At 35.0% G+C, this 16,085-nt stretch overlaps 1 protein-coding gene across 2 annotated transcripts in view; it reads right to left on the bottom strand.

Annotated features, from left to right (window-relative positions):
• Window positions 1-16,085, bottom strand: part of FNIP1 (folliculin interacting protein 1) — a 151,622-nt gene that overhangs the window by 57,229 nt on the left and 78,308 nt on the right. For both annotated transcript variants that reach the window (XM_026507905.4, XM_026507904.4), the window contains exons 3-6: window positions 9,212-9,346; window positions 5,885-5,985; window positions 5,398-5,472; window positions 107-198 (exon numbers count right to left, since the gene is read on the bottom strand). In XM_026507905.4, coding sequence (XP_026363690.1) covers window positions 107-198; window positions 5,398-5,472; window positions 5,885-5,985; window positions 9,212-9,346 — 403 coding nt within the window. The remainder of the gene's footprint in view (window positions 1-106; window positions 199-5,397; window positions 5,473-5,884; window positions 5,986-9,211; window positions 9,347-16,085) is intronic.

Genomic DNA, 16,085 nt, shown 5'->3' on the forward strand with positions numbered 1-16,085 from the left:
AAACTCTGTGGTCTTATTAAAAAATCTACATTATTAAGAAAGAACTGCAAATCCTTGTTACACTGTTAACCTATTTAAAACTTGTAAAACCAAAGGAACCATTTACCTATATTTCCAAGTAGTCCATTAATAACTGTGTTATTATCAGCCTTTAATGTACTGTTGTCCTGATTGATGAATTCAAGACTGTCTTGTAGCCTAAAGGGGGAAAAGAAACAATAAATTGCAAATTCATTTTATGCTCTTTATGGCAATTCTTTGGATATCTCGATGAAATTTTAAGTATAAAACTTTTTTTTAAGTTTTAAGTATTCTTATTAGTTTATAGCACTAAATCAGGGGTTGGAAAACTACACCTTGCTGCTTGTTTTTATAAATAAAGTTTTATTGGAACATAGCCATGCTATGTATACAGCCATGTATGTATTGTATATGGCTGCTTTAATGCTACAATGGTAGGACTGGGAAACCAGACATCCTGCCTAGCCCACAAAGTCAAAAATATTTACTATTCAGACCTTTACAGAAAAAAGTTACTGACCCTAATTCAAATTGTAAAGCTTTCCCTCATATTTTGGACCTGAAATTATTTTTGAAACTTCTGGCAGGGGGGAAAAAAAAAAAAGACAAACAAGAACAAAAATCAATGTATCATTAATTCACACATTATAAATGAACTGTATCACTCCTGTTAGTAAATTATTCAAAATAACAAAAATAAAATTACTTTATGGTTTTAGTACAAAGTAGCCCTCCTAGGGATTTTAAAAACCATCAATAAAAAATTAGAAAAGATGAAGAAACTGAGAGGATCAGAGCTAGAATCAGTGATTCCAATGTAGGATCTCTAATTTCTACTTTAGTATTAAACTCTTAAAAATTAGCACTTTTAACATCGGTATTTTTTAAGCATCCATAATACTATGAAAAAACATCTCTTCCTTCCTAAAAGAAAAGTTAATAAAGAGCTGTAAGCATTAGAACCTTAGCTAATAAAAACCCTGACAGGTCTTTTTGGAACATTTACAATTAATGGAACCTTTTGAGAATTTTTCTAGTTTTGAGTAGCCTCCTTGCTACCTCCTGCTGCTTTTGACTTTGGGTAACCCCCACAGATTCTGGCTAGCCAGAGTTCTGATCTGGGCCCTGAAGTCCATCACTGGACTCCACTAACACCTCACCCTAGCCCTAGTCCTTCATTTTACTAGGTTCTGGCATGTAGCCCATGATTCTAATATCAGGCCTGCCTTTGTTTCAGCTTCACTTTTCTAATCTTGGCATTAATACCTTGTGGTAATCTTGTGCCCCACCGTGGGTGACCTAGGCCACTCCTGATTGCAGAGTTAACTCTGCAAGGGATCTGAAAACTGGAGAGCACAACATACAGTCGCTAACTCAGCATGGCACTACAAAATGGAAAATCAATACCTCATCCTAACATGGGAATGTCGTCAACATTTTACTTCCAGATATAGCTTCTAGAAGCAAATTAGAGAAAGAGAAGGCACATTTCCTATTCTTCAACTAAACTCAAATGAGAAGTAATCTGGACTCCATACAGACAGCAGCTGAATGAATTAAAAAAAATAAATAACACCCAACAACATGCTGCCTACAAGAGACTCAGTTCAGCTTTAAGGATACATATAGGCTCAATGTGAAGGAATAGAAAAAGATAATCCACGTAAATGGAAATCAAAAAAGAGCAGAGATAGCTATACTTACATCAGAAAAAATAGATTTCAAGCCAAAAACAGTAACAAGAGACAAAAATGATCATATAAAAAGAGGAGCAATTCATCGAGAAGACATGGCATGTAACAATCAAAACTACAAATGCACTCAACATCAGAGCACCTAAACATACTAAACAAATACTAACATCTAGAGAGACAACAATGCAATAATTAGTAGAGGACTTAAACATTCTACTTTCAACAATGAATAATAGATCATTCAGACAGAAAGTCAACAAAGAAATGTTGGACTTGAACCATACCTTAGGCCAAATGGAACTAACAGATATATACGTATATAATATAGCCAAGAGTAGCAGAATACCATTCTTCTCAAGTGGACATGGAATATTTTCTTATACAGATCACGCAGTAGGTCATGAAATAAGTTTTAGCAAATTTTAGAAGCTTGAAATCATACCAAGTATCTTTTCTGACCAGAATGGTATAATACTAAAAATCAGTAACAAAAGGAAATCTGGACAGTTCACAAATATGTGGAGATTAAACAACATGCTCCTGAACAACCAATGAGTCAAAGAAGAAATCAAAAGGCAAATCAAGAAATACTTTGAAACAAATAAAAATGGAAGCACAACATATCAAAACCTGTGAGATGTTACAAAAGCAGTTCAAAGATGGAAGTGACAGCAATAATGTCTACAGTAAGAAGCCAAAAAGATCTCAAATAAATGACCTTGATTTATACCTCGAAATGCAAAGCCCAAAGTTAGTTAGTTAGAAGGAAATAAAGATCAATAGGAGAATAAATGAAATAGAAAAAAAAAACATTGAAGATGGATTAAACTAAGAGCTGGTTTTCTGAAGAGACAAAATCAACAAAACTTTAGCTAACTCAGAAAAGAAAGGACTCAAATAAATGAAATAAAAAATGAAAGAAGCGTTACATCTGATACCATACAAATAAAAAGGATCATGAGACTACTATAAAGTTACACACCAACAAAATGGATAACCTACAAGAAATGGATAAATTCCTAGAAATATACAACCTACCAAGAATGAATCATGAAGAAATAAAAAACCTGAACAGACTAATAATGAGTAAAGAAAATGAATCATTAATCAAAAACCTCCCAACACAGAAAAGCCAAGGAGATGAGACGGTTTCCTTGGGAAATTCCACCAAACACATAAAGAAGAATTAATGCCAATTCTACTCAAACTGTTCCAAAAATCAAAGAAGGAACACTCCCAAACTCATCTTACAAGGCCAGCATTACTCTGACACCAAGGCCAGATAAGGACATTATAAGAAAAGAAAATTACAGATCACTTCTTCTGATTATTATAGATGTAAAAATTCTCCACAAAATATTAGCAAACCAAATTCAACAGAACATTAAAAGGATAATTCAACATGATCAAGTGGGATTTATCACTGGGCTGCAAGGATGCTTCAATATACACAAGACAATAAATGAAAATTACCACATTAAAAGAATGAAAGATAAAAATCATATGATCATGTCAACAGATGCAGAAAAAGGATATGACCAGGGTGCCTGCGTGGCTGAGTTGGTTATGTGTCTGCCTTTGGCTCGGGTCATGATCCCGGGGTCCTGGGACAGAGCCCCACATCAGGCTCCCTGCTCTGCGGGGAAGCTGCTTCTCCCTCTCCTCCCCACTTGTGCTCTCTGTCACTATCTGTTTCTCTCTCAAATAAATAAATAAAAATCTTTAAAAAGAAAGGAAGAAAGCAAGAAAGAACAAGCATATGACAAAATACAACATCTTTCCCTGAAAAAAACTCTCAAAAAAGTAGACTGGAAGACCAAATATTGTTAAAATGTCCCTATTACCCAAAATCATCTATAGATTCAATGAAAGTCTTATTAAAATTCCAGTGGCATTTTTCATAGAAATAAGAAAACAATCCTAAAAATTGTATGGAGCTATGAAAGACCCTGAATAGCCAAAGCAATCCTGAGAAAAACTATACTACAAAGCTAATGTAATCAAAACAGTATAGTACTGCCATAAAAACAGATACACAAACCAATGGAACAAAATTCAAGGGCCCAGAAAAAAACCCTGCATATACAGTCAACTAATATTTGATAAGGGACTCAAGAACATTTAACTGGGAAAGGATAGTGCCTTCAATAAATAATGATGGGAAAACTGGATAACCACATGCAGATGAATGAAATTAGAACCCTATCTTACATCACTCACAAAAATGAACTCAAAATTGATTAAAGACATAAACAAAAGATCCCAAAACTGCAAATCTCCTAGAAGAAACCACGGGGAAAAAGGTCTTCGACATTGGTCATGGCAGCAGTTTCCTAGATATGACGCAAACAGCACAAGCAACAAAAGCAAAAATAAGTAAATGGGAATACATCATACTAAAAGGCCTCTACAAAGCAAATAAACAACCGACAAAATGAAAGGCAACCTATGGAATAAAAAAATATTTGCAAATCCTTTATCTGATAAAGGGTTAATATCCAAAATATATAAATAATTCATACAAATCAATAGCAAAAACCAAACAACCTGACTAAAAAATTAATACTTCCTCTGAATATTCAGAAGAACTGAACAATTTTCCAAGGAAGACATGCAAATGTACATGAAGAGGTGCTCACATCACTAATCATCAGGGAAATGCAAATCAAACCATAACAAGGTATTACCTTTTATAATAGCTAACATCAAAAAGACAAGTGATTATCAAGTGGTGGACAGGGTATCGAGAAAAGGGAATCCTTGTGCACTGTTGGTGGGAATATAAATTGATGCAGCCACTGTGAAAACAGAATGAAGGTTCTTCAAAAAATTAAAAATAGAACTACCATATGATCCAGGAATCCCACTTTTGGATATATATCCAAAGAAACTGAAATGAGGATCTCACAGAGATATCTGCACTCCCAGGTGTTCACTGTGGCACTAGTGACAACCATCAATAAATGGAGACAAACTGTCCATCAACAGATGAATGGATAAAATATCACACACACACACACACACACACACACAGGACTATTATTTGGCCATGAGAAAAGGGAATCCTGCCATTTGTGACAATTTGAATGAACCTTAAGGGCATTATGCTAAGCGAAATAAGTTAGAGACAAACACTGTATGGTATTACTTATATGTGCAATATACAAAATTGAACAGAGAGGAACAGAAAGCATGGTGGTGGTTACCAGGGGTTGAGAGTGGGGGAAATGGGGAGATAACAGTCAAAGGGTACAAACATCAGTTATAGGATTAATAAGTTCTGAGATCTAATGTATAGCATGCTGACTATAGCTAATAATACTGTTATTTTATATACTTGAAAGTTGCTAACAGAGTAAATCTTAACTTTTCTCACCACAAAAAAAGAAATGGTAATTTTGACAGGATGAAGGTGTTAGTTAGCGAATGCTATGGTGATAATCATTTTGCAATATATAAATGTATCAAGTAAATGTGTTATACAAATTAAATTTACATAATGTTGGATGTCAATTATAGCTCAGTAAAGCTAGAGGAAAAAAAAACTGGCCTCCATAAACTTTCAAACTTAGGGGATGGAAGAAAATCTCAATTTAAGATGCAACCCTGAGAAGAGTCTGTTAGTTTTCACACTTTGCACATCCTAAATAATTCATTTCGCCCAGCATTCATAATCACTTACGTATTGAGACTTCCACAGATACTGCTGCCAGTCCGTGCAGTAAAAACTTTGCTGAGCATAAGCTGTGGAGGGGAACTACGAAGAAAAAGGGACAGAGAAAGAGATCAAAACTAAAACATAAAGAACTTCTCAATTTATTACAAATAAAAATGTATATGGGCATCTGGGTGGCTTAGTTGGTTACGTGCCCGACTCTTGATTTTGGCTCAGGTCCTGCTCTCAGGGTTGTGAGATTAAGCCCCGTGTCAGGCTGCACACTGGGCATGGATTCTCTCTCTCCGTCTCCCTGCTCCCATCCCCACCCCCCAAAAAAGGTATAAATCACAAAGATTTCACTGCATAGTTACAACAGTCATGAAGTAGCATAAACCCCACAAAACACCATAAATTTGACTTGCTCAATCTGTGTGAAGACTAGAGGAAATTCTCTCATCTTCAGAAGTTACATGTTCTAAAAGGGATTATGAAAAATCAGAAAAGCCCTCACCGTATCTGATGAATTTTTAAGGTAGACCCTTTATAGCTCATTGCTACTGAGCCAAACATCATCTCTCCAAGCATATTGGCATCAGAAGAGCACCGAGAACCCTAAAAAATAACCATAACATTAATAAAACTGTAAAATTTAAAACCTATTTCAAATACTGAATTTTACTGAAAAGTCCTTTGCTGCAATTATTCTATATAATTCTACACACATTTTGAAAAAGTGACTCTACACTGTATATACACTGTTCTACAGCTTGATTTTCTTCGTTTTACAATGTGTTACAGATCTAACCATATTGTTATACAAAGACTCCTTTTGAAGAGCTTTATAGTATTCTACTGTATGAAAACCCCACAGCTCCCCTTACTGATGGCCATCTAGGTTACTTCCAGGTTTTTGCTATTATAATAATGTTTAATGCTTAAACGAACATTGTTAACCACGTCTTGTGCATATGCAATGCTTCTCCAGGACAGAAAATAAGAAAGAGAATTCACTGAACATGCAGAACAATTTTTACCACTCCCACCATGCAAAAGAGATATCTATAAACATGGTAATTTATATCTATTTTGTATTGTTTAAAAGGACTTATTTAAAACACTAGAATGTCTTGTTCTCAAAGAACCAATTAAAAGTTACTCCTTTCCATTATTCTTTGAATGTCTTTAGTTGTCATCATAGGAGTCAGAAAAAAGGTAAAATTGAACTCATCCATTTGGTTACAAATTAGATACTGTAGTAAATATCACTAATTACCCACAAAATATCTTATTCCTTATTTTTTGAAGTCTAATTTGTTTCAGGGCAGCAATGTGCCCAATTTAAAAAAAAAAAAAAATGCATTTCCCAGCCTCCCTTGTAGACGAATTGAGAGTTGGTTTCTACATCCAAAAAGTTAAACTAATGGTTGGAGTATCACCTTTCAGAACTTACGCATTTATATCCATTCAACAAAGGCCTGGTCAATGAGATATAAATAGAAGTCACTGGAGATGGAGATGTCATATTAGGACCACAAGGCAACAATTACACATTAACTCAACTAAGTAGAAAGATAAGGATGCCTTGGTTTCTAAAGCCATCTTGAAACCCATGTATCATACTTAGACGGCCTTTCAGACTTCTTGTCATGTGAACAAAATAAGCTCTAGGAACAATGCAATTCCTAACTTACATAGTTATATAATAAGATGAGTGATGAGGAAGAGGACCAAAATAACTATCTAAGATAGAAATTGAGTATTAGTCACAAATTTCATTAAGCCATTTCACCATAAAAAATAAAAAATTAGGAGTTTTAACAAAATATTTAAAAGACTCTTCCTATGATAACAAAGAGTTGAAGACCCCCATTTTACATGTGAAGGCATATCTGCATACTATTTTTATTTTTACATGATTCTTCTACTCTTCTGCTTATTTAATGCCCACCTGGGTTAAAAAAAAAATTTATATATTTACATTTGCTAGCTTTCTTAAAAAAGCATCTTCAAATAGCAATCTATTTCATTATATATAACTATTTTGTATTAATTTTTATATATATTCATTTACACATTATTTTTTCTCTCTTAGGTAGTGTAGTACTGATTTTGTTTTAATAAAGACACAAAGCTAATGAAAAAAAAATCACTTCTGATATACCTAGTTATTAAAATAACTCATCTAGGGATGTGATTAAGAAAAAATTTTTATTTCAAAACACAAAGATATGGGTACTAAGAACAACATTTTAGAAACAGAGATGAATAATTCTTTTAATGATCAAGTGCAAAGGTTTTTTTTTTTTAAACATCAATGTCAATCTTCAAAATCATTATGAATTCAAATATCAAAGCATTTACAGATTTTACTACTAAAACTGGGAAAAGAGTCCTCAGAAAGCAAAATATAGTAAAAATAAATTCGTGTTTAAATTTTATTAGACCATCTAGTTTGCCAGTAAAGGTTACCCTTGCCTGCTCTAGTACATATCAAATAGTTATCATGAATGTCACTGGCATGTTATATATAATGTTATATATAATCTATAATAAAGTTTATCATTTAGAAAGTGCTATTATCTTTCATGCTTTTTTAAAAAATAAGGCCCTTATTTTATTAAATGGTCAATTTTTTTAAGTACCTATTGCTGGAAGCTATCAATCTGTATTAATCTGTGTCTATCAAAAATAATGTTCCAGTTACCCAAAATCACATTTTATGAAGTGCAGTGAACTATGTGCTACAATAATTCAATGTCTCTTGCTAAAAAAAAGGCAGATTTCCAGGACCATACTGAGCCTGTATCAGAATATCTGGGCACATAGCCTGGGAATCTGAACTTTAAAAAGGAAAATCTCTAGGGATCTAAATGCAACATGAGGGTGCAATCATTCAATGCTTCAGGGTTTCTACAACCTGGATCCATGTGCTAATATTCATTTTTAACTGCATATATTAAGAAGAAATGCAAGTTTACACAATTCATCAAATCAGCAAACCTCCAACCTGGTATAAGTATGATGATGTCACACAGCATAACACTATTAGGAACTTAGTAAGGTATCATGCTTAAGCTGGAGGAGAAACAGGGGAAGACAGGGGTAACTATATAGTACCTCCTAGTATCTGGATTTTAAACACTTCAGAGTTCTTTTACATACACTGGCACATTGACATGACAGAAGGGTCACTTCCCATTCAAACACAATTACCTAATTACAAATAATTTAAAGACCCAGAATCCCATGTTGATATTGCTAAAGATAAAATACTTGTGATTCATTCATGCAAGCTTGGATGACACAAATAAATTCACATAGATGACATTTATTTGGTATGAAACCAAACACTTACTCTTATGTAAAATGTAACAAGTTTATACAGAAATTCCCATTAGGTACTAATTTGTTTAACTGTATATTTTAAAAGAGTCAGATTACTTCTGAAAAATATAAATGTCCATTTCTGCAGGTGTATACTTCCAATCATACTTTAATTTCATACTACAGCCAACTTGTATTATTAGTTTATATTTATATTCATATTTCAATAACTTAAAAGTATCTAAAATAAATTATTCCGGTAGCCAAAAAAATCTGAATTGGGAAATAAAAGGGAGAAATTACCCTTTGCTACCTACGCCCACAGTTTTCTGACCTTCTCCTAAGATTTATCAAAATGCATAAACTTACTTATTTAGTTACCTGCCTCCCCAGAAGGGTAAGGACTAGTTCATGTTATATCCCTAGTCCCTAGGATGGTGCATAGCACATTGTAGGTACTCAAAAGTACTTGTGAACGAATGAATGAATACATAAATGACATCAATGATCTTACTTGGTACTTAGGACACTGGTCTTTTACATCAGAAGATGAAGTCACGGAACTATCCAGTGAGGAAGAACTGTCTCCTCCAGGTTTCAGTTGGCAGCATTTCCCAAAGACTTTTACTTGAGCGTCACTACAGAGTTTCTGAAATAGAGATATTATGCCCATTCATATTATAAAAGACTCTTCATCATATACAAGTTTAATTATAGTATAAAAAAACCTTTGAAAAAACCAAGTATGAAATAATTCAAAATAATATAACCTTGGTATAATGATTTGCATTTTAAACTGCATTTTCTCCAGTACTGTTTTCTATTCTTATGGAGTTTGTATTATGCTTTTCTCACCAAGATTATCAAATCATGGAGTTTTTCTATATTATTATGGTCTACAACAATGTTCATTACTAGTGATGTAATATATTACAGCAGTTTTCAAATTATTTGATCACAAACCCCCTTTTAGCCCTTTTTTTTTTTAATAATGATTTTTTATTATATTATGTTAGTCACCATACAGTACATCCCCGGTTTTCGATGTAAGGCTCGATGATTCATTAGTTGTGTATAACACCCAGTGCACCATGCAATATGTGCCCTCCTTACTACCCATCACCGGCCTATCCCATTCCCCCACCCCCCCCTTTTAGCCATTTTGTTTGTGTGAGTTATATCTATCAATATTCACCCATATAAGAAATAAAAACTGAGAAACTTTAAAATATTAATTCACTTAAATATAACTATACACATAGTACAGGTTAGCATTAAGTAACATTTTTATGAAAAAAAAAATTAAGTAACACTAAGTAACATTTTTATGAAAAAAAAAACTTCTATGGAGAGATGTAGGGATGGGAGGAGAAATACAAATGAAGCTTTTATATTTATTAAATGTGTATATCTCTACATACATGAACATATGTTGTTATTTTGAAATGAGCATGTATTCATGTATTGAACAGTTAACTTTTTAATAACAGCTGAGTTTAGGACCAAAAGGCTGTACAGTGGTGTAGTATGAAAGAATCATGTATTTCTATTTCTTTTTCTCTGTGCTCTTGCTTTCCTCCTACTTCCCCAGCAAGTTCTAGAGCTTTCACTGCTCACAACTACCGAAGTTGCAATCCACCAAGGACTTTGATACTCCTAAAAGTATTCTGGTGATTTATCACAGTTACCAGTATGTAACTCTTCCATGTAAAAGACCTCTGGTAGGTTTTCAGAAGAAGTAATCTGACTGAAATCACAATTTTTAAAAGACCAATTATTTTACAAGCTGCCACCATCACCAAAGGCATTGTAAAAGAGAACACATGATAATTCCAAAATCATCTCTAATCAAAAATGTAAAGAGACATGATAAACTAAAAAGAACAAGGGCTTTAAAACTAAATAGACATGATTTTAAATCCTGGCTCCCTGGCAAGTTACTTGACCTCTCTAAGCTTATCAACTTAATGGAGAGAAAAACCCCACCTAATGGGTAGAGTACTTGTGACTCTTAAGGGGTATGTGTGTGTGTATCTCATTATGTACTTACATATGCATCTAGAACTAGCATATGCTTACTGGTTTTTAATTATAAATACTACAGAAAAAAGTTAAAATAAGAAAAACTGAATGCCTACTGAAATAACTGCCTAATTTGGAGTCAGAAACTTTACTAGATATTTCCATTTATATTATTTCATTAAGAGACTTACTAAAAATACTGATAATTTTAGTACTGATACTCTTGGCCACATCTTAAATTTCTACTTAGTGATCACCATCAAAATGATGAATATTTTCTGTAATACTCAGGATGGTAGGTATTTTAACCCAATTGAACTAATAAGAAACCTGAAGCCCGGAGAGGTTAAGTAACTTCACCAAGGTTACAAGAACTAGTAGGTCTATAATATACTTAAAAGCAAAACTAGCTGGCTTTACATGAAAGATACTCAACATCACTAGTGATTAGGGAAATGTAAACTAAAACCATAGTGAGGTATCACTTCATGCCTTTTAGAATGGTCATCACCAATAAATCAAGAGACAACAAATACTGCCATGGATGTGGCGAAAAGGGAAGCTTTGTGCACTACTGTAAATTGTTACAGCCACTATGCAAAACAGCATGGAGGATCCTCCAAAAATTAAAACTTGAACTATGATCCAGCAATTCCATTTTTGGGAATACATATCCAGAGGAAATGAAAACACTAATTCAAAAATGTATCTGCACCCCCATGTTCATGGCAGCGTTATTTACAATAGCCAAATCATGGAAAGAACCTAAGTTTCCATCAATGGATAAATGGATAAAGAAGTTGTGACATATATATATGATAGACAGATATACTGAATATCTATCATATATTTATCAGCCATAAAAAAAAACAAGGAAATCCTACCATTTGCAACAACATGGATATACCTTGAAATCATTACGTTAAGTGAAATGTCAGAGAGAAACAAATATTGTTCAGACTTGTGGTTACCAGAAGTGGAGGGTCGGGGGAGGGGAATTGGAAGAGGTGGTCTAAGGGAACAAATTTCCAGTAATAAGATAAATAAGTACTAGGGATGTAATAATGTACAAGAGAATAACTATAGATAACAGTGCTATATGATATTATAGGAAGGTTGTTAAGAGAATAAATTCTAATAATTTTTATCATAAATAGATTTTTTTCCTTTCTTTTCTTTTTATTCTATCTATATGAGAAGATAAATGTTAGATGAACCTATGGTGGTAATCACTTCACAGTATATGTAAATTAAACCATCAGGCTGTACATCTTAAACCTATGGAGTGATACATGTCAATTATTTTTCAGTAAAACTGGAGGAAAAAACCCACACTCAGTGGGCCTGAATTATCCTCTGTTGCAAACCACCATTTTATAATGCAGCAAAAGTATGTGAGTATTACATGTACCAGTAACTAAGAAACAGAGTTGAATGAAACAGTCCTTTTCCTCATGGAACTAACAAACTAACAAGAGAGAGACATTTAACAAATAATTAAACAAATATGTATAATGAAATATATATTTTAAATATGTCCGATCATGTTAGCAACAGCTAACTCATATTGCACTTACTATCTGCTCAGGTACTATTCCATTTTACATAAAGCCACTCCTTTACTCCTCACAACAAATCTATGAAATATTATTATTATCCCCATATGACAAATGAAGAGGTTAAGGATCAATGATGTTTAAGTGAACTGTCCAAGAGAGGACTTAACCTAGTCTAGGGAGATCAAGGAAGTGACATTAAAGCTGGGACTACAAAAAAAAAAAAAAAAAGGAAAGGAGTTAAGGTGAAAGAAGAGTGGGAGGACTAGAAAGATATTCCAGGCTGAGGGAACTCTACATATGCAATCTCTGAATCATGAAGCAATTTGCTATAGGAAGGAAAGGGACAAACATACATCAGTTTCAAGACTGAAGCATAAATGTGTGCATAAAAGTGTACATGAAAATTCTTACTACAAACATACACACACACACCCTTCTTCCCTACCAACTCCCTAGCTGTTCAGTGCCTTTTCTCTCTCCCATTCTGAAATCATGGCTTTTCTGAATCCAAACAGCAACAACTTCAGTGGAAGATGGTCTAGTGAGGGGACAGGGCACAGTCAGCAACCCTCAGGTAGACACAGGCCATCTATAAACACAACTGTACAGCAAAAAGGATTCAGTTTCCTTTCCTTATCTTACTTTCATTCCTAAAGGAATCATGCCATACTTTACTTTTAACCCACAAAAACAATACGCTCTACTAATGCACAAAAAATAAGTTCGAAACACCACTGAAAAAACCTGGCTTTTAATAAATGGATTATAATTTTATTAACTATTTTTTCCATTTTCACATAATCACAAACAAGTTGCAAGTTTAGTTCAAAGAATTTTTTTTTCTGAACTAAATGGGAGTAAGTTGACTACCTGATACACTTTGAATTCCTAAAGTATCAATACCTGAATGTGTATTTCCTACAAACAAGGACATTCTCTACATAACCACAATACAGCCGCTTTTCATGTGGCATATGATCTCAATGCCTGTTAATGATAATATTCTTAATACTGATGATCAGTATCAAGGGATTAAGGTGGTGCCTACCAGGCATCTCCACTGTAAACAAATGCTTTTCTCCTCTGTCGTTAATAATATTTTGGTTGGGGGGGGGCAGACTATGAAAGTCATATGCTGTTTATATTTATATGCCATAAAAATACTGTTTCTCATCACACTTTCAATTTATTTAGATCAGTTTAAACTCACGGTTTCCTATTTCATTCAGTGGGTTGTAATTTGCTACTATCATTATTTGTTTTTATGCTAGAGTTTTCCCTAATTAGCCAGTGACAGCCCCTTCAAGCTGGCTTCTATGTTCCTTTGACACATTCTCATCAATTCTTAAGCTTTCATTACAAGTTCCAGGCTTATCCTTTTCCTCCCCTGCTTCAGCCCAAGGACGAGTCATTTCTCTAAGAAGCCCTGGTTCCTTTTAGTGGAAAATGGAATCTAGACAATAAGATCTAGATGCTAGGTATGCCCATATGTTGGAGTCTTATTGTTCCTCTGCTTTCTCAGTAGACAGAGCTAAAGAGCACACATAATGTGTTTAACACACACATAAACAAGTTTATATCTACATTTATTGTATTTATGTATATATGTATATGAGTGTGTGTGTGTATATATATACACATTTATATATATATACACATTTATATATACACACACACACACACACACACACACATATATATATATATATAATATATAGGGTAATATACAGGGTTAGTCTCGGTCTCTCCTTTTCCTTATTTATAACTCCCTTTTCTAACATTCAGAAAAACAGGCCACTCATTATCCTTCATATGTATTTATTTAATCAACTCCCTCATATGAAACCAGTTTTTCGTTTCCCCTGTCACTCCCTCAAGTGCATGGACATTTTCCTCAGGCTCAAGACAGCCAAGATGGATATCCTCCACCATCGAATCCTGTATCAAGCAGCACCTTATGGAGATGCCCTCCTCAACTTACTTGAGCTCTAACACTCTGCTCTGAGCCACCACGCCTCCAACAACTGACATCAGTGTTCAGCCCTATTACCTAATGGTTTTAGGGCAAATTGTTCAGAAAAGGGAAATGGATGGGAGGAAGGAAGACATGGGAGATTAAAAATTTTAATCTGGACACATAACTAACCGCGTTTCGTGTTCCAGATTCTATATTGCAACTGAAATTCAAATAAATAACCAGCACTTATATAGTATTTTTCAGTTTACAAAAGTTTTTCACATGAATTTTCAACTTTTTTTCTAACTTTTAGTAATGTATATAAATAATCCATTCATATGATTCAAAAGTAAAAACAATATAAAGAAGTATATACACAGAAATCAAGATCTGACCCTTCTTCTAGGACCCTGCTTCATACCCCACACATTCCCAATAGGTAAAATCCCTTTTAAATGGTTTATTATTGTCCTTCTAAAAACTCTTTTTACAACACAGTATTACTTTTCTTCCATTATTAGAGAAAAGGTAGGTAATTCAGTTCTGCCTTGCTTTATGGTTCACTAAAAGCCTAGAGAGTCTCACCATTTACCTTTAGAAATCCTCTTCATTCTTTTCTTTTTTTAATATACAGCTGCATAGTACTCTAGTATGTAAGTACATTGTAGTTTATTTAACCATTTTTCTGTTAATGACATTGCTGAGTCAAAACAAAAACAGATACACTTCCAGGGAAGATGGCAGAGTAGGAAGATCCTACCTAACCTCATCCCATCCCATGAATACAAGATAACACCCACATCAGGGCCAATAACCAAGAAAACAACCAGAAGGCTTGCAGAACAGACTCTCCACAGCTAAATATAGAGAAGAGGCCATGTCGAAGAAGGTAGGAAAGGCAGAGAAGCAATCAGGAGTTAAAAGGACCACTGGACTATCCACATGAGGGAGGGACACCGCAGGCTTGGAGAGGGATAAGAAAAGGACCCTGAGGCCTGGTGCCCCAAGCACAGGGAGCCCACATGCAAAAGATAAGTCTCCAGAACATTTGGCTTTTGAAAACCAGTGAGGCCTAATCTCACAAGTTGTTACAGTCAGTGGAACTTAACATCGGAACTTTAAAATTCAGCAGGCTCGGCTTTGGGAGAGCAGAGAGGGCAGAGGAAACTGAGACCCTGCTCTTAAAGAGAGAGCACCACAAACAGCCCCGTGGAGATACAGCACAGAAGGAGCAATCTGAAAAGCACATAGGGTAGACAGAGGGGTGAGTTGTTTACTAATCTCAGAGCAAGTGAGGGAGGGGCAGGGATCCCTGGAAGACTTCTCTAGGAACAAAGGAGCTGGGAGGCACCATTCCAGCCTCTACTCCACCCCCCAGCCTAGACACACAGATACCTGGGGGAAACAGCCCAGTGCCAATAAACTCCAACTAACTTGCTAACAGAGCACTCCGTCCCTGTGTTCTCCTCAGTACATGCCCCCTCCAGCCAGGCCTGGTTCCAGGCCCCCTCCCACAGCAGATCTACCCAAACCTGGTTAATACCAAGAAACCTGCCTCTGCTTTCTCCTGCAGACCTGCCTCCTCCAATAACACCCTTGGCCAGAGCCCATTCAAAGTGGTACACAAACCTGGCACTATGCAAGCAGCCTTGGCAGGGGCCAGGACCACTTCAAAGTGACTCCTGCAGAAGGAGAGAGGAAGACAACCACACACACCAGTTCAACTGAGGTCCAGCAGTGAGCTGGGGGCAGATATCTGGTCTGACTGTGGGCCCTACCCACCAACAAAAGCTTCAGAGGACAACACAGACAAAGCACCCTGCAGTTTCATGCCACCACATCTCTGGAAA

This window comes from Ursus arctos, unplaced genomic scaffold, assembly GCF_023065955.2.
Source record: "Ursus arctos isolate Adak ecotype North America unplaced genomic scaffold, UrsArc2.0 scaffold_5, whole genome shotgun sequence".
In the NCBI taxonomy this organism is placed as follows: domain Eukaryota; kingdom Metazoa; phylum Chordata; class Mammalia; order Carnivora; family Ursidae; genus Ursus; species Ursus arctos.